The 20,667-nt window shown below is 47.1% G+C and overlaps 1 protein-coding gene across 1 annotated transcript; it reads left to right on the top strand.

The window, feature by feature from the left end:
- The first annotated feature begins 354 nt into the window (after positions 1-354).
- On the top strand, positions 355-11,403 carry LOC133361721 (zinc finger protein 664-like). The gene is made up of 2 exons (XM_061580723.1): positions 355-399; positions 8,857-11,403. The coding sequence occupies exon 2, from the start codon at positions 8,867-8,869 to the stop codon at positions 9,776-9,778; it is 912 nt and encodes a 303-aa protein (XP_061436707.1). The 5' UTR covers positions 355-399; positions 8,857-8,866; the 3' UTR covers positions 9,779-11,403.
- Positions 11,404-20,667: the final 9,264 nt, after the last annotated feature.

Genomic DNA, 20,667 nt, shown 5'->3' on the forward strand with positions numbered 1-20,667 from the left:
GTTCTTTCGGTAAAGTCACGTCCTCAGGTGGAGAACAGGTCTGTTCTCCACCTGAGGACGGCTACTTGCGTTGTGGCCGAAACGTCGTGAGAATAATTTTATTATGTTTTATTATTTTATTATTTCCATTCTACGTGACTTTACCGAAAGAACCAAGAAGATGACTCCTCGTTCCAGTTAAATCCTTGTGGGCTTCGCTCATTAACATAATTCATTCACTTTCTCGATCACCGAGAAGCAGCCAAACCCATCACTCCATATGGGTGCGTATTAATTAACATAATGTATGCAGTACCCCGCTAGTGACGTCACATCATCTCCCCCTCCCCGCGAGCTTCTGCGTGACGTCACGAGATACCCGGAAGTTTCCGTTCCACTCGCCGCTCACAGAGGTTCAAGGTGAGAAGCTCACGTGGTGGTGGTGGTGGTTGTTGTGGTGGTGGTTGTTGTGGTGGTGGTTGTTGTGGTGGTGGTGGTTGTTGTGGTGGTGGTGGTTGTTGTGGTGGTGGTGGTTGTTGTGGTGGTTGTGTGTGGTGGTTGTTGTGGTGGTGGTTGTTGTGGTGGTGGTTGTTGTGGTGGTGGTTGTTGTGGTGGTGGTGGTTGTTGTGGTGGTGGTGGTTGTTGTGGTGGTGGTGGTTGTTGTGGTGGTGGTTGTTGTGGTGGTGGTTGTTGTGGTGGTGGTGGTTGTGGTGGTGGTTGTTGTGGTGGTGGTGGTTGTTGTGGTGGTGTGTGGTGGTGGTGGTTGTTGTGGTGGTGGTGGTTGTTGTGGTGGTGGTGGTGGTTGTTGTGGTGGTGGTGGTTGTTGTGGTGGTGGTGGTTGTTGTGGTGGTGATGATGGTTGTGGTGGTGGTGATGGTGGTTGTTGTGGTGGTGGTGATGGTGGTTTTGTGGTGGTGATGGTTGTGGTGGTGGTGATGGTGGTGGTGGTTGTGGTGGTGGTGGTTGTTGTGGTGGTTGTGGTGGTGGTTGTGGTGGTGGTGATGGTGGTTGTGGTGGTGGTTGTGGTGGTGGTGGTGGTTTTGTGGTGGTGATGGTGGTGGTTGTGGTGGTGGTGATGATGTTTGTGGTGGTGGTTGTGGTGGTGATGGTGGTTGTGGTGATGATGGTTGTGGTGGTGGTTGTGGTGGTGATGGTGGTTGTTGTGGTGGTGGTTGTTGTGGTGATGATGGTTGTGGTGGTGGTTGTTGTGGTGGTTGTTGTGGTGGTGGTTGTGATGGTTGTGGTGGTGGTTGTGGTGGTGGTTGTGATGGTTGTGGTGGTGGTGGTTGTGGTGGTGATGGTGGTGGTTATGGTTGTGGTGGTGATGGTGGTTGTTGTGGTGGTGGTTGTGGTGGTGGTTGTGGTGGTGATGGTGGTGGTTGTGGTGGTGGTGGTGGTTATGGTTGTGGTGGTGATGGTGGTTGTTGTGGTGGTGGTTGTGGTGGTTATGGTGGTTGTGGTGGTGGTGATGGTGGTGGTTGTTGTGGTGGTAGTTGTGGTGGTGGTGGTAGTTGTGGTGTGTATGTGAGTTGTGTGTGCTCAGAATCTGCTGTGAGCTTTACGGAGTCTCTCTTACCTGCTGGGTTGACATGTACTGTGTGTTTTTATGAGTGTGCGTTAATATCGCGTTGTGGATTGTTTAATGTCTTTCGTTTTTTTTGGACGGTATCTGTATTGTTGGCGTCTGTGTATGATTTATTATTCGTGCCCTCGTGCATGTCTGTGTTTATAAATAGCGTGGTGTAGTGGGGAGCGTTAGTGTAGCGTGGGGTGTAGCGTGGCGTGTACTGTGGCGTGGGGTGTACAGTTTTGGGGGTGTACAGTATCTGTGGTGTACAGTATCGTGGGGTGTACTGTAGCATGACGTACTGGTGCGGTGTGTAAACATCGCCACTGGGGAGACAAAGGCGGTCGGGCGTGGTGCTGGCTACCCACCCCCTCGTGTGCTGCTCCGGCTTTCATAGGTGCTCGCTAACAGCACTTGCCCGAACAGTATGTTCCATGCTATACGGGGGATCTTTGTCTTTGTACTGCAGAGTGTGGTTTACGGTAGTCTGTGCTGCATTGTGGCTTGTCTAGGATAGTGTGTTGTGCATTACAATGTGAACAGTGCGGCACAGGTTGTGTGCGTCTTGTGAGTTGAGGGTTTGTAGATAGGTCCGAGCGTGCAAGGGGCTGGTAACCCCTCCACCAGCATAAGCTTGTGGTCGAGACCAGGGGGACAGGCGTCCATGACGCCTTATGGCCAAACTCCATCTGGGAGAGCCATACTGAACCCCCCCTCTCTCTCAGGGTTCATCCAGGAACAGGAGAACACTGAGATTGGCCACATGGAATGTTCGGACTCTCGTTGTGGAGGAGAGGCTGCCACTCCTCGGTCGGGAGATAGACCGATACCGCCTGGACCTCTGTGGGATACAGGAGGGTCCAGTAGAGCAGTTCTGGCTCCAGTTATCATGAGGGGTGGACAATTCTCCACTCGGGGCAGGAAACTGCCAAACATCAGGGAATGGCACGGATGAAGGGGGTGTTGGAGCATGGCGGTGAGGTGTGAGGAGCTGTAAGTCCCAGGCTGCTGTGGGCTCGCCGTCCCATCAACAAGAGGTGGGGAGTAGTGTTGGTGATTGCTTACGCCCCCACCAAAGATGAACATCATTGGAGGCGTGCAGACAAGGCTGATGAGTCGGACGCCTTCTATAACGTCCTGTCACATGTGATAGCTGAAGTGGTCCCTAGGGATAGTCATCCTCTTGGGTGACTAATGCCTGGGTTGGAGTGATTGGAAGGCATGAGCCAGATCAGCTCAATAACGGAAGGAGGCTGCTACTCTTCTGTGTAGCCCATGGGATCACAGGACGGGTTCCGCCACCATGGTGCCCACTCGGGTACTTTACCACACTGTGTCTCAATACTCTAGTTCCAGGAGCATTCTGCTGAGTTGGTTTTGCAGTTGGCGGGAGGGGCGATGCTTCACGTATTTCCGATTTAGTAATTTGCAGGCCGTTTTTCAGCATTGGAATATGTGGATGGTACCAGGACAGAAATTGATTTCAGAGTCACCATTAGTTTTTTTTCCTGATGAAGTCCATCAGCTTATTTTCAAGGGAGACTCAGTCTGCAGAAATCAAAGCATTCCACAATTACACTCACACTGGTCCACTCACCAACTCAACCACTCACCCACCCACGACCCCACTCACTCGTGCAGTCAACCATTCACCCACACTTGCACTCACTGGCCCACTCATCCACTCACTCATTCACTCACCAATCCTCTCATTTACCCACCCACTCTACCGCTCGCCCACTCATCCATCCACTCTGCCACTTGCCCACTCAAGCACATACTCACCTACCCACACACTCAGCCACACTGACTGGCCTACTCACCCACCCACTCACCCACCCACTCACCCACTCACCCACTCACCCACTCACTCACCCACTTACTCACCCACTCACCCACTCACCCACTCACCCACCCACTCACCCACCCACCCACTCACCCACCCACCCACCCACCCACTCACCCACTCACCCACCCACCCACCCACTCACTCACTCACTCACCCACCCACCCACCCACTCACCCACTCACCCACCCACTCACTCACCCACTCACCCACCCACTCACTCACCCACCCACTCACTCACCCACTCACCCACCCACTCACCTATCCACCCACCCACTCACCCACCCACTCACTCACCCACCCACTCACTCACTCACCCACCCACTCACCCACCCACTCACCAACCCACTCACCAACCCACTCACCCACCAACCCACTCACCCACCAACCCACTCACCCACCAACCCACTCACCCACCAACCCACTCACCCACTCACCCACCCACTCACCCACCCACTCACCCACCCACTCACCCACCCACTCACCCACCCACTCACCCACCCACTCACCCACCCACTCACCATCACAACCAGAAGTGAATTTCCCGAGTGAAGCGCACTGAGCATAGAAGCTCTTTTTAAAGAGCGGCTTGGCCAGCAGACATCAAAGCATTCCACAATTCTAAATTCACAAACAAACTTAATAGTAATACCAATTATGTTGCAAAGTTACATTCACGCTCAAACTTGATTGATTTTAATAATAGTCAGTTTAAATAAGGTAAGAGATGGCAGAATGGAGATGCCAATAGACGAAACTTAGATGTTTCAAAACTTTTGTGACAGCGATATTAAATGCGTTTGATAACAAATTGTGTGCAACTGTTAACAGACAATCAGACCCACACAGACGCACACAGACAATCAGACGCACGTTGCAGATTTTTAGGATTGTCCAATGGTTTAATAACCGGTGAGATACGTAAACAGCAGATCTATGGACAAATACCCTTGTAAATAAAAATTGATTTTACCCTGTCCGGAAATAAAACCGGTTTTAAGATTTTCAAACACCATATAGATACATTTGAAGTTTTAGTGACTGCAGGGATCCATGCAACAGCCCCTTTTGCCCACTTCTGCAATTGTTTCTTGCTGTGGTTGTCCCACCTGATGACGGACGCTTGTGTTGCGCCCGAAACGTCGTGATTTATTTTATTTTATACCTACGTGACTTTACCGAAAGAACAAATTAGTACCAAATAGATACCATTTGCAAGAAATTTGTTCTGCTTTAACCACACGTGCTTCAGGTGAACATGCTGTTTCATAATTTGATACTGGGAAACAAAGGTCCCATGATAAAATAGCATGTGTGGTTGATGCAGACTTGATGTTTGTGCTCAAATATCCCACAAGAATGTGTGGTTAATGCCGACTTGATAATACCTTGCAATAGGTTCCTGTTTGCAAATTTGACTTTATTCATTTCAACGTATTGTTTGTGAATCGATTACCTTTAATCTAGTTTACACTCCCTGTCTTATTTATATGTACATTGAACTTATTTCACACCATACATGGCCAATCGTGTATTTTTTTGTTTGGAACTATTTGATCTGCCTAGATTGGACATCTTTGAAAAAGATCTTAAAAGCGCATCTGATTCCTCCAGAAGACATTCTGATTCTAAAGATTCTGATCTTAACGCCTCACGTGTTATTGCTGACAAGGGTAAAGCCTTTTATTCAACATATTTATTTAATCAAACATGTGGACCATGATTCCGGTACATAATGGCCTACTTATGAAAAATCATGTGAAAGAGAGAGGAACTCCAATGTCAATTGTGAAGCAGATGGTACATGATGGTCTGATTAATAAGCCTGCAATATTAAAAACGTAACATTTGTAAAATGCTGCATTTCATCCGTAGATCCCATCAATCCGTGCCGTGTATGGAAAGTATTCAATACACAGAACCTGCAGGATAAACAGCCAGAAATCAAGGGGGGGGGGGTAAAATACGATGTCCCCACTGACTCAATCACCCACTCACTCAATCAACCACTTAACCCATTTGCTCACGCACTCACCCACCCATTTACTCACTCACCAACTCCCTCAGGGAATGCTGCGGTTGGTGACATTTATACGGCACTGGGCTCAGGCTGCTGAACAGCGTGTGAACAAAACCTGCCCTGGCATTGAGATAGGAGTAAGCTTCCACAGTCTGTGTTAATTTACTACTATAATGAGCCAAGAATGTATGTGTGTCCCGCGTGTGACGTCACTGCACGTCGACTGGCACCCCTCATTAATAATCATGAACAGATGACGTCCTCCAAATGAACACCCCCAGCCATTAATAATAATTAGCGGGTGACGTCACTCCACATGGGGGGGCGAGGCCCCTCCTCCCCCCTCCTCAGTGTCAACTTATAACCCTCACTACAAAAGCAGAACCCTCACGTCATGCGATCTCCGTAACGCTATTGAGACATAGAAGTAAAAAGGACGTCATGATGAACAAGGGATTATAACCTTTAAATTAAATAAGTGTGTCACCACGGCCTTACCAATTGCACGCGAATGGATGCAATGAACATCGCGTCGCCGTCTGCTTTTTGCTTGCAAGTTTCAGATTTACTGCAATACACCCGTCCTTGGACGGGCTAAAGGCTCGTACAACAACGGGTGTTGTTGTGTGTTTTAGTGTAACCTTCAGCCTGCAGCACTATGAACCTGGTGACACGAGTTTGATTCCCACACACGGCCACCAACACCAGTGACTTATTTTAACTGGCTCTGTACTTCCCCTAGGTCGACTCAGCCTCCCGAGAGTACCTGGTGCAGTGTGTAAACATTGCCACTGGGGAAACAACGGCAGTCGGGTATGGTGCACACATACACCCCACTTTTGAACTTATTGTTAAGGCTATATTGGGGATCTTTGTCTTTCTTGCGTGTAACTATATGAATGTGTGTGCCTCAGTATATGCTTATGAGTGTATGTGTGTTAATGTGTGTTTATATCTTGACTTAAAGCTTTCGTGACTGCAGGAATTCATATTTATTGAGTCTTTCGGTAAAGCCACGTAGATAAAAAAAAATATCACGACGTTTTGATCGCAACACAAGCAGCGGTGTCCCTCGTTTTTTAATGAGCTGGATGTCTCACAAGCACAGCCACCGTTGCGGTGGTTAGCTGACATTGACATGCTAATCTCTCGCAATGGCCACCTCCACAGCTGCTTCGTCGTGGAGGTATATCAGCTATCCGATCTTACATTTACATGCAAATTCTATCTCTAGCCCCACCCACTTACCCTTGGGCTAAACCCATCTCAAACCTATATAACATCCTGCTTCAGCAGCTCTCCCGCTATATATATATATTTTTTCACCTGATGACGATTGCTTGTGTTGCGATCGAAACGTCATGATATTTTTAATATTTTTCTATCTACGTGGCTTTATCGAAAGACCCAAAGAATATGTGTGTTTTATGTAACTGCGTGTATAACCTAACATTTAACCTTTTTTTGTATTTTAGCCTCTTCTTATTAGTGATTTTGTAGAGCATGGTGTGTGAGCATCTTGGCGTGCTGGGTAGCTAACACAGGTGTTTGTGTATTAGAATTTGTGTGTTAGTGTATATGTATTTGTTATTTTTGCTATGTCTTAAATATTCTAGGAAGTAACCACCCCTTGTGAGTGGTTGGTTGGCGCACCATCTGTTGACTAAGTGGGGGGGGGGGGCAATCCAGAGTCTAAGAGCAGTCTTAGGGCTGGGCATAATTGACCTCCAAAGGAAGCTGCTGAGGGAGGGTGGTGATGTTACACAGTTTGCAATACAGAACACTATTACAATCTCACAGACCAAAGGATCATCTCTGGAGTATTGGAGAGAGATCTAACCTTCGACCACACTTATTGCCAGATAATGATTATTCAACATTGGCTTGCCAAACCTGCTGAGAAGAAACTTGCACAGCCGCATTGTGGTTATCGATTCCAGCGCAGATGTATGGATTTTTAGCAGAAACTAGATCTCTGCTTTCTTCATGATTTCGATGTTACTGCTGCTCTGATCACATTCGTTGAGGATTTTTATGACTTGGCTAAACCTGCTTGACCAGAAGTTGGAGCCATTTCCTGTTCAACTTTGCATGTTAAGGAATTCCATCTGGCCCTATACATTATGTTACATAGCTTCTTCGATAATTATTTATTTTGAGAAGCTCACAATGGCATTAAAACACACTCAGAACAGTTACAATGTGAGGCTAGTCGATGCCTGGTTATAATTAAGGGACAATTCCCTCTTGGTCCACCATGTTATATATGCTGATGATCTGGTAATGGCTACTCAATGAGAGTTAGGGACTCTTGTTCTGTACCTGGAGAATTCCATCACGAGGTGAGGTCTTGCATATGTTCCACAAAAATAAAGCTACTGCCTTTGATAGTCTTGTCATCCAACACTCCACCTGCTCAACTATGCACGAGTAATCAGGCAGGTCTACAAGTGTCTCATACTTAGTTAATGTGTTCACGACCAGCTCTGGTTTGGCAGCTTAAGTCTTACTTCAAATTAGTCAAGCAGCAATCTTTCATTAGACTGTGTAACACTGTGTGGAAGCTGCCTGGACTTTTGCTCCAGACAAAGCCACGGATATTACTTCTTTTTTTGTGAATTTTAATTATGAACACCTTTAAAGGACTATTTGTGCTGGCGTATACAATTAAGGCTGGACTGCCTATGATCCCTCCTCTATTGAAATGGACTACATTGTATTCGAAGTTTAATGTTTTGAACTTGACAAATTTTGGTGAAGTGAGGAAGCATTAAAACTGAGCAGATGGAGGTGGCCAGGCATGGTCCTGGACACACCACCACCTTTTTACCATGCCAGTGTGTGACAGTGTCAAGTTTGTATTTGCAGTAAAGTATATTAAATCTATTGAACATGGAGGTTAAATAAAAAAAATAGTTTATTTTAGTTTTCTTCTGGAACTTTTTATAAGAATGGTAACAATCAGGAAATTAACACAGCACTATGCAGCTGAAGTTAGATCTGTTCATCCCAGCATTCAAGGAAATCTGAGCCTGGCTTCACACCTTTAAGTTGTGATTGAGCATTAATTTATGCATTTCTGCATAATACAAATAGTTTTATTTCCAACAGCCTTTGCTATGTTAGCTGAATTTTGCTTTTATAAATATTCCTTTTGTAGCCAGACAGCCGAAATTGTGTGTTCTTGAAGTTTTGGGTTAACATTCATTTAGAAGATACTAGGGCTTCCAGGCATATTTAAGACCATTTGCCCTCTCATTGTATGCTTTAACAGCCTGTGTGATTAATTGGGGAATATCCTGAATATATGAATTAGTATAGACGTTTAAGTCATGTGTAACTGTGTATATATGCATTCCTTTGTGCCTCGATACTGACGTAGATGGTCTGGATATTCTTTTTTTCTGTCTGCAGCTGACGCTTCCTCTGACGCTTCCTCTGCAGAATTGGTCTGATGGAGCAAAGGCACTCAGCGCAGCTCGGTGCAAAAAGGCAACAATGCGACCAGTGTGCATACAGCACGGATCGTGCTATAAACTTGATAGAGCACCAGAGAACACACACAGGAGAGAAACCCTTCAAGTGCAGTGTGTGTGAGATGGCATTTGCATGGTCATCAAATCTTAAAAAACACCAGAGAACACACACGGGAGAGAAACCCTTCAAGTGCACTGTGTGTGAGAAGGCATTTGCACGGTCATCAGTTCTTCAGAGCCACCAGAGAACACACACAGGAGAGAAACCCTTCAAGTGCACTGTGTGTGATAAGGCGTTTTCACAGTCAACAATTCTTCAAAGCCACCAGAGAACACATACGGGAGAGAAACCCTTCAGATGCAGTGTGTGTGGGAAGGCATTTTCAGTTTCTTCTACTCTTAAAAATCACCAGAGAACACACACAGGAGATAAACCCTTTAAGTGTACTCTGTGCGGGAAGGCGTTTGCACAGTCACCACATCTTCAAAGACACCAGATAACACACAAGCATCAGAAGACCCCGAATGAGTGGAGTCTGAAATCGGTTTGTGTAAGTAAAATTGCTGCAATGAGCCCATCCCTCATAAAACAAGAACCAGAAGAAACCCCAGCTTGGACACTGAAAGGTATCAAGGTGAAATATGAAGAGGTGAAGGTGAAATGTGAAGAAGTGACAGTGAAGAGCGAAGAAGTGAAGGTAAAATGTGAAGATGAAGATTCAAATCCAACATTGGACCTTCACATGGATGAAGGCGACGTGAAGCAGGAGGAGAATTCTGACTGTGAGGCAGAGCGAAGAAACTCCCAGCAGTTTGTGGAAGTGGAGGTGTGGGTGGACTTCCTAGACAATACAAAGTCAAATGGAGACCCGGTAGATGTGCAAACTTGAGACAATAAAGCTCCAATAGATTCATCTTTGTCACATGTCTTTAATGAAAATAATGTGAAGTTTAACACTCAATTCCTAGGTTCAAACTGGAAAGTGAGATGCAGCCATTATTTGTGGACCTGTGGGTTGGGTAGATATCTAACCAGGAGCGAGAGTCAATAAGCTCCCAAGCATTCACTATGTTATGATAATAATTGCATTTATATGGTGCTTGCTTAATTGCCTCATCAACTCAGAGTTTCGTATCATATCTCATCACAAACACTCGAAGAGTACACCCAAGTGGCAGCTGCCTCTGTGTGGCAACAGGTGGCCCTGCACGAGCCTGCATGTGGGCATGAGTCTGTCAATAGGGGGCGATGATTGATGTGTAACCTCAGTTGTGTAATTTGTGGGTAATGTTTCGAACTTGACAAATTTTGACCACGACGCCAGCATGCAATGGCCTCGTTTTAAATGACACGAATGTATGTTTTACATCCAATATTGAGCAGATGGTGCATTTGTATTTAATGTTCCTGGACTAACCAAGGGTGCCTGTCGGATTTGAACCTTTAACCTCTGCTACAAATGCACGACCACTTGTCTTCCCTCAATCTGAGTGCTGCAGGTGTAGACCTCATCCAGACAGAAATTAACTTCTAAATATAATATAACATGATGAAGTACATTTCGGTACAGTAATGACATTTTATCACTATGCCTATCGATCATTTGAATTATCATTTTACGTACACTTGTCTGATTGTGTGTCAGCCTGAAGGGTAATTGCGGGTATGGGCAAGGTTCGGTAACTAATAAAGGGGGCGTATCTGGGTTAAAGTTAAAAGGTGGGGTTAGTCGGGAAGCTCCGGGAACATGGATCATTCATCAGTTACAAGGCATACCACTTAAAATGTATGTATAGGAGATACATTCTCCACAACACGATTTCTAATTTTGTATTACGTGTTTACAGTGAGGGAAAAAAGTATTTGATCCGCTGCTGATTTTGTACGTTTGCCCACTGACAAAAAAATGATCAGTCTATAATTTTAATGGTAGGGTTATTTGAACAGTGAGAGACAGAATAACAACAATATCCAGAAAAACGCATGTCAAAAATGTTATAAATTTATTTGCATTTTAATGAGGGAAATAAGTATTTGACCCCCTCTCAATCAGAAAAATGTATGTTGAGACACCACCAATAACACCACCAATAACATCCCACAGGTGGCGTGCACTGAATCAATGATGCACTCCCAGAAGACTCCTATTTATAGTTTGCCTTAAACATTCCTTTGTTTCGTGCAGATACCGATAAATTAAAGATACGTCGTGTCTGCTGATTTGTTTCATAGCAAGGAGGTAATTTTATGAGCACATTTGATATAGGAATTTGTTACAGATTTGTATTCAGTTATAAGGCAGAGCACATCGAGGAGATACGTTCCCAAGATATTTAAGTTTTTACATTTTACATCTATGTTTATTGTGTAGATAGAGTTTTACTCATAAATTGTAAACCTAGGTATTTTCATGTGTTTATGGTTGCTTTACATGATAACATGTCACCTGTCCTGTTCATGTAACACTTAAAAAAATCAGTAAAAGGGTTATATAAATAAAACAAATTTACGAAACAAAAGGCAACAAAACTATGATGTATATATAAGTATACTAGATTGACTACCCGGCTTCGCCCGGGTCTTGGATCCACGACGCCCGGCCGCCTTTGTCTCCCCAGTGACGATGTTCACACACGACAGCAGTTACGCGTTTGAGGCTGAGTCTACCTAGGGGAGGCCCAGGTCCGGTTCAAATAATCGTCAGCGGTGCTGGGCGTGAGTGGGAATCGAACTGGGGTCGCTCAACCAGCTTAATGACTATTTGTACAAAGAACATTTAAAGAATCGATTATAATAACCAGGCTACAGTCTACATTATAGACTGCCAGTACACCCACTCAGCTTCATAAGCAGGCTAGAGTGTACATGATAGAGTGGCAGTACGCTCACCGAGCTTAATAAGCAGGCTACAGTCTACATTATAGACTGCCAGTACACTCAGGCAATTTAATAAGCAGGCTACAGTCTACATTAGACTGTCAGTACGCTCACCCAGCTTAATGACTATTTGTACAGTCACCATTTAAAGAATAGAATGTTGGTGCGTTGGGTTTAAAAGTAATATTAATTGCACACAATGTGGTGGGTGGGGAGTGAAGAGTACGTGAAAGTTTGATGAATTTACCTCAGAGTAGCGTGGTGGGTGTGGAGGCCTAGTAGCGTGCAGAGCCTCCGGCCTCGCCTAAATTGCCCACCCGGCAGAGGCAGGGTATGGGTGGCGTTCCCCCCCCCCCCCCGCGCTACAATAATACTGTGTAATCACTATTATTTAATTATCTACGGAGCGTATAATAGTAATTGAAGACATTGGGGTCGGAGGGGAGTGAAGAGGACGTGAAACTGATGAATTTACCTCAGAGTCGCGTGTTAATGCGTGCGCCTATTTTTAACGGGAATTAAAAATGGCGAATGCGTCGCTACCCGTTGCCAGGGGCAACCGCCGGACCAATCGTGTGTCGCAATGCAGGGGCAACCGCCGGACCAATCGTGTGTCGCAAATCCCTGACATTTCGTCCAATGAAAGTGCGTATGGTCCGGCGACACACAGACAGACAGACAGATTCACGATTTTATATATATAGATAGTTTAGCCCTTATTCAGTGTCTACTTGGCGCTTCTTGGCTTGTCTCTTGTATTCATGAAAGGGAGCATCTCTTGTCACTATCGAGCAATAGTCTGCAAACATTGATGGGCTGCATTTGCCCCGATAGCATTTCTCTATTGTTGCAATGTCCTGGTGAAATCGCTCGCCATGCTCTTTTGTATGCTTTGAGATTTTCCACAAACTCCCTGTAGTCTGCCTTGTTTCCGAGAAAATGTGTTGCCACAAACTGGAAGGCATTCCATGCCGTATTTTCGTTGCCACGCAGTGCACTGTCAAATGCATCATTTTGAAATAGTTCACGAATCTGAGGACCAACAAAGACACCTTCCTTTATCTTAGCTTCACTTAACCTTGGAAATTTTCCACGGAGGTACTTGAAAGCTGCTTGTGTTTTGTCCATGGCTTTGACAATGTCCTTCATCAGACCCAGCTTGATGTGTAAGGGTGGTAACAAAATCTTCCTCGATTCAACAAGTTGTGGATGCTGAACACTTTTCCTCCCAGGCTCCAATGACTGTTGGAGTGGCCAATCTATCTTGATGTCGTGGGAATATCTCGTACGACTATCCCATTTGCATATAAAACAGCAGTATTTAGCGCATCCAGTCTGCAGACCAAGCAAAAGAGCAACAACTTTCAAATCGCTACAAAGCTGCCACTGATGATGGTCATAGTTTATGCACCTCAAAAGTTGTTTCATTTTGTCATAGGTTTCGTCCCTATGGACTGCATGACCAACTGTAATTGATGGCAAAACAATGCTATTCAGCAAAACAGCTTTAAGATTTATCTTCAATGAATCAATGAACAGCCTCCACTCATCTGGATCATGAACGATGCTGAGGGCTGCCATCACACCATCGATATTGCAGGCTAAAATATCACCTGTGAATATGAATTGGACAAGAACCTTTTGATGGTCACCGAACATGGAAACCCTAACATCACCTGCCAGGAGATTCCACTGCTGCAGTCTGGAGCCCAACAGCTCTGCCTTACTCTTGGGTAGTTCAAAATCCCTGACAAAGTCTTTCAGTTCACCTTGTGTTATGAGGTGTGGTTCAGAGGAGGAGGATATGAGAATCTGGGTCATGTGACCTTGATGGTTCAGGACCAGAAGTTGCATCCTCTTCCTCGTCTGACTCAAGTGAAAATTATTCAATTGCATCAGGAACCTCCAGTCCTCCGTGGGTTACTGGGTGTATGGCCGATGGAATGCTTGAATAATGCACAGTCCACCGTTTTCTTTGACACACCTTACCCAACTGAAGGCATGATGTAGAAGTAACCATTGCTGATATGATCTGTTGGCTCTCTCTAAATCATTGGCACTGAAAAAGGCATACATTTCCTTTTCCTGTTCAACCACTGGCGACGATTTGTTGCACACGTGTTGCAGCATATGTGGGGCTCACATCTTGTCCTGACCTTCAATTTTGCAGCCAAAAAAAAGTTGATAGGATTTCTTAACCATAGGGGTTATACTGCGGTTTGGTGATGCAAAAGTCACTTCACAAACAGTACAAGTTATCTGCTTTGTTCACACAAGTACGAAGCATCTCTGCTCACTTCGGCCAAACATATAATAAAAGAGTATAACACTACATGATTTCAACAGCTGATATAGGGCAATTTGTTCAGAGGGATGTAAGCCTCGTTATGATTGCATCATCCATGACTTCGAGGAATAACATGATGCAATTCATATGTATGATGCAATACCAGGTTCAGATTGCATTATTCATTGTGTAGCGAGCCCAACCGAGTCGCAGACGTTGTCTTAGGAGCAACACTTGTATTAACTCTTAGCACAACATACGCCAAGCTATTAACACAACACACTCTCGGGTGGTGACCATCCAACTAACCACGCTACGGCAAACCACACCCACGGGTTCGCGATCCTGGTCTGGACAACGAGCTGGTTTCTGGACCACGTGGCTGGAGGCTTCTTCAAGCTTGACGTGGATCTCCTGCCTCTCCAACAGTAAGAATGCCGAGCCCCTCTCAGGGACCCCTTTATCTCGGAAGGCTCTCGAGAGCTCTTCTCATACCACGTGACCGCCTATTGGGCCCCCTCCATTGGTGGCCCCCCTCCAGTATCATCAGGTCACGTGTCCCCAGGTCAGCCAGCGTATCATGACCGAACGTAACCCTGGCTGGCTGACACTCTCTCGCTCCCTCAACTTGAGCCCGCACCGCAAACTGTACAGGGTGTCCCCGCGTTAACCAGCGCTCACCAAAACCCCCACTATGGCTGGTACTATGCCCTGTATCCGGGCTGTACATAATGACAATATAGTATCCGCCGTGGCCTCACAGGCCCGGCACCACACAGTGACATTCCTAGTCACTACAATTGTTTTGCTCAAAAAACAAATTCTGTCCAAACCCAGTCATAGATTTATTCAAAGACCCCGTCAAAGATGTATTTGAGCCATTTCTGGTTTAAATTGAGATCCCTTCCCTTTATAACTCACTTATCCTCTGCCATTCACAAGTCAAGGGTCGTATATACTGACCCAGTAGCATATCTTGATAACTATATCCAATCAATTTTAAGCATAATTTTCATTCATAGTGACCCAGAATAAGTAAAGTTGGACTACATTTATGTCGGAAGCATTTTGGCTATCGACCAGTGTTATGGGTGATGAAGACGATGGGTGATGATGATGGGTGGTTATGATAATGGGGGTTGATACTGATGATGGGTGGTGATGGTGATAATGATGAGTGGTGATTATGAAGGGTGGTCATGCTGGTGATGGATGGTGATAATGATGGTTGGTGATGAGGGGTGTTGATGCTGAGGGTGATTGGTGATGATAATGATGGGTGGTGATGACGATGGGTGGTGGTGACTATTGTGAAGGGTCTGTCTCTTTGTCACACCCATCTACACCCCTCACCCTGGGTGTGTCTCCTTGTCACACTCACCCGTCTACCTACACTCAATCACCTGGGTCTGTCTGACTGTCTAACTCACCTCAACCCATATACACTCACCTGGGTCTCTCTCACTGTTACTCTCACATTTTACCCACGCTCACTCCCCTGGGTATGTCTCACTGTCGCACTCACCTCTCATCCCACACTCACTCACCTCTCTACTCACACTCACCTGGGTCTGTATCTCTGTCACACTCACCTCTCTACTCACACTCACCTGGGTTGTCTCACTGTCACACTCACCTCTCTACCACACTCACTCACCTGGGTCTGTCTCACTGTTACACTCACCTCTCTACCACACTCACTCACCTGGGTCTGTCTCACTGTCACACTCACCTCTCTACTCACACTCACCTGGGTCTGTCTCACTGTCACACTCATCTCTCTACCTACACTCACCTGGGTCTGTATCTCTGTCACACTCATCTCTCTACTCACACTCACCTGGGTGTGTCTCACTGTCACACTCACCTCTCATCCCACACTCACTCACCTGGGTTGTCTCACTGTCACACTCACCTGTCTACCCACACTCACTCACCTGGGTCTGTCTCACTGTCACACTCACCTCTCTACCCACACTCACTCACCTGGGTGTGTCTCACTGTCACACTCACCTCTCCACCACACTCACTCACCTAGATCTGTCTCACTGTCACACTCACCTCTCTACCCACACTCACTCACCTGGGTGTGTCTCACTGTCACACTCACCTCTCCACCACACTCACTCACCTGGGTCTGTCTCACTGTCGCACTCACCTCTCTACCCACACTCACTCACCTGGGTCTGTCTCACTTTCGCACTCACCTTTCTCGCCACACTCACCTGGGTCTGTCTCACTGTCAAACTCACCTCTACCCACACTCACTCCCTCACTCACCTGGGTATGTCTCACTGTCACACTCACCTCTCTACCACACTCACTCACCTGGATCTGTCTCACTGTCACACTCACCTCTCTACTCACACTCACTCACCTGGGTCTGTCTCACTGTCACACTCACCTCTCTACCACACTCACTCCCCTGGATCGGTCTCACTGTCGCACTCACCTCTCTACTCACACTCACCTGGGTCTGTCTCACTGTCACACTCACCTCTCTACCACACTCACTCACCTGGGTCTGTCTCACTGTCACACTCACCTCTCTACTCACACTCACTCCCCTGGATCTGTCTCACTGTTGCACTCACCTCTCTACACACACTCACCTGGGTCTGTCTCACTGTCACACTCACCTCTCTACACACACACACTCACCTGGGTCTGTCTCACTGTCACACTCACCTCTCTACCACACTCACTCACCTGGGTCTGTCTCACTGTCACACTCACCTTTCTACCACACTCACTCACCTGCATCTGTCTCACTGTCACACTGACCTCTCTACACACTCACTCTCATGGGTATTTCTCACTGTTACAATCACCTACCAACTCTCACTCACCTGGGTAAGTCTCACTGTTACACTCACCTCTCTACAACACTCACTCCCCTGGATCGGTCTCACTGTCGCACTCACCTCTCTACTCACACTCACCTGGGTCTGTCTCACTGTCACACTCACCTCTCTACCACACTCACTCACCTGGGTCTGTCTCACTGTCGCACTCACCTCTCTACCTACACTCACCTGGGTCTGTATCTCTGTCACACTCACCTCTCTACCACACTCACTCACCTGGGTCTGTCTCACTGTCACACTCACCTCTCTACTCACACTCACTCCCCTGGATCTATCTCACTGTTGCACTCACCTCTCTACACACACTCACCTGGGTCTGTCTCACCATCACACTCACCTCTCTACACACACACACTCACCTGGGTCTGTCTCACTGTCACACTCACCTCTCTACCACACTCACTCACCTGGATCTGTCTCACTGTCACACTGACCTCTCTACACACTCACTCTCATGGGTATTTCTCACTGTTACAATCACCTACCAACTCTCACTCACCTGGGTAAGTCTCACTGTTACACTCACCTCTCTACAACACTCACTCCCCTGGATCGGTCTCACTGTCGCACTCACCTCTCTACTCACACTCACCTGGGTCTGTCTCACTGTCACACTCACCTCTCTACCACACTCACTCACCTGGGTCTGTCTCACCGTCGCACTCACCTCTCTACTCACACTCACCTGGGTGTGTCTCACTGTTACACTCACCTCTCTCACCATGCTCACCTGGGTCTGTCTCATTGTCACACTCACCTCTCTACCACACTCACTCACCTGGGTCTGTCTCACTGTCGCACTCACCTCTCTACCTACACTCACCTGGGTCTGTATCTCTGTCACACTCACCTCTCTACCACACTCACTCACCTGGGTCTGTCTCACTGTCACACTCACCTCTCTACTCACACGCACTCCCCTGGATCTATCTCACTGTTGCACTCACCTCTCTACACACACTCACCTGGGTCTGTCTCACTGTCACACTCACCTCTCTACCACACTCACTCACCTGGGTCTGTCTCACTGTCACACTCACCTCTCTACTCACACTCACTCCCCTGGATCTGTCTCACTGTTGCACTCACCTCTCTACACACACTCACCTGGGTCTGTCTCACCGTCACACTCACCTCTCTACACACACACTCACCTGGGTCTGTCTCACTGTCACACTCACATCTCTACCACACTCACTCACCTGGGTCTGTCTCACTGTCACACTCACCTCTCTACCACACTCACTCACCTGGATCTGTCTCACTGTCACACTGACCTCTCTACACACTCACTCTCATGGGTATTTCTCACTGTTACAATCACCTACCAACTCTCACTCACCTGGGTAAGTCTCACTGTTACACTGACCTTTCTACCGAATATGGCATAGTGCATGAAGCCTACCCCGTGAGCTGGAGAGAGTGTGGTCAGACCGGTGTGGGAATGGGTTTTGGGGGAGAACACCACAACCAGGTCTAGGGAAACGGAGGCTATTTATAGATGGACCTCTCATGGGATTGGCCCAGGGTCCAAGCAATGCGCTGTGCAGCCCGAAAAAGGAGAGCCCGAATCGGCAGTGTGGGTGCGCAACTCAAAAGTAGCAGAAGCGGTGGCGGCAGCAGCAGGAGTGGCTGGGCGAGCTCCCACCCTCAAAGAGCGACATGATTGAGGGCTGGGGAATTGTCACTGTAAGTAGGAGTTGAGTGCTGTCTCCAACTCTACAGAATAGATATCGGACAGGGAAACATTAGGTGACGGTATTGTTATATGTTTCCAGTGGTCGACCTGGGGAGTGAACCAGGGCTGGTGGGACGTCTGGGACCACAAGAACATGCCAGGAGCGTCAGGAGAGGGGAAGCAAGCGAGCTGCAGCCTGGCACTGGCCGAGATTGAAGTCGGTTGCCATCGGGTTACCGGGGTGGCCACTTGGGCTGCCCACGGACATCTCCCACTGTCCGAGGACTGGAACTCTGTGAATCAGAGTTGCATAGGGGAGGGGGAAACCCCTGGAGGAGGAACGTGGGAACTCTGAAGCAGAGTTGCGTAGGGGAGGTGGATGACCCCCCCCCCCCTAAAAGCGTCTGTATGTCTCGGGGAAGCGGTAGGGACTGTAGTTGTGAGTGGATGTATGTGCGTGATCGTGTATTGATTCTTGTTCGGTTGGTGTGTAATATGAGGATATATCCGGCTCACTGACGTATCACAACTCGTCATGGTGATTGGCTCTGCCGATCCTGGTTTACAGCCAATGGGGGAAAGCCTGGGGGCATGGCCTTGACGTGATGGAAAGGTGACAGCTATAAGGATTGGTTCTGCTGGCTTTGGCCTCAGCCAATGGGGAGATGAGTCAGGGGCGTGGTCCCGGGAGCTGACGAGGGAGCCTGGAAGATTCGATGCAGGCTAACGAGGATTGGCGGAAACGTACCACGTGACCCGGGTATTAAATAGGGGTGGAGACGAATGACACGTGGTCAGAACGGGAACGAACAGAGGAAGGGGGCCACGCGGGAGCGGGGCTCCGAGTTGCCACGTGGCAGTGCGTCTCTCTCTGTCTATCTGTCCCTCTCACGCTGCCTATCAGCAGCGTGAAGTAACTGTAGCATAAGTTGAATAAAAGACGGATTCCAGAAGTCGTCTCAACGAGCTTTATTACAGATGTTCTTTGTGGTAGCCTGCTCCACGGCTGTAACTTCTCTGCCTGGGGTGGTCGGTGTCAGCTCGAGGAATAATAAAAAGCTGACATCCCTAACAGCCAGGACTCTGAGTGGTCAAACACCAGCGCAACTCGGTATACCCCAACTGTCAGCTCTTCTGATTAGGCAACGTGACAGTGGGCAACTGAAATGGCAACTTCCAATCAACTAACATATAATTCACGTGACTCATATCATTCTGTCTAGATTGCTAATAAATGGCCACTTCGAGTGCTTGCATGGGTGGGATGGTGGAGAGATTGGGTGATTGTGTCGGGAGATGGTATTGTTATATGGAGAGGTGAGGTAGTGGAATGTTCTAGAGAGATGGTGTCTTGTGATGGTATAGAGACATGATGAGGCTCTATGATGGTGTATTCAATTGGTGGTGGTGTGGTGTGATGAGAAAGGTCATGTGGAGAGATGGTGTAGTGATATTTTGGTGTGATGGTGTGGTGACACAGTGTGCTAGTTTTGGAGAGTATGTTGTGTGTTTGACTCCCACTGAGCCCATACACACCTTTGGGGGGCGATGCTTGTAACTTTGGCCTGGAAAAGTGTCCACTTTATACATAATGTCCCCCCACGTGGTCGACTGGCATGACGACTCCCGGCCTACATAGAACAGAAAATTAATTTAAAGGACGAGTAATGAATTAGAGAACAATGGACATGGAGTTTCACAGAACCAATTTTAAGATCCCTGTAATTACCTCTTACCACACAACAAGACCTGCTATTGAGAAATATTCATTACATGGCAGTAAAACTTTACAAGTCATGTTTGTGTGGGCATGTTGAGACCATCAATTCCATAAGCTTGAGACCCCAGTTTAAACAAAGATGGCTGAAACTCAAATCTAAACCCATTGTCTCTGCCACACTCAATCATTACGTATTCCTATCACCACCAAACTATGTCTCCTAAAAGTAATTGATCAAGGGGCCTTCTTCTCTGCATATAGGCCACGTAATGCAGGTATCTGGGACTTACCCTCATCGTCATCCAAGATCTCCGCCCACTTGATTTGGCTGTCCATGTTGTTGGGAAGG

The sequence above is a fragment of the Lethenteron reissneri genome, unplaced genomic scaffold, assembly GCF_015708825.2.
Source record: "Lethenteron reissneri isolate LAM-NWPU_2019-01 unplaced genomic scaffold, ASM1570882v1 scaffold_121, whole genome shotgun sequence".
NCBI lineage: Eukaryota > Metazoa > Chordata > Hyperoartia > Petromyzontiformes > Petromyzontidae > Lethenteron > Lethenteron reissneri.

Coding starts and splice junctions, on each gene's coding strand:
- LOC133361721 (XM_061580723.1), top strand. CDS start 8,867: ATGGAGCAAAGGCACTCAGCGCAGCTCGGTGCAAAAAGGCAACAATGC.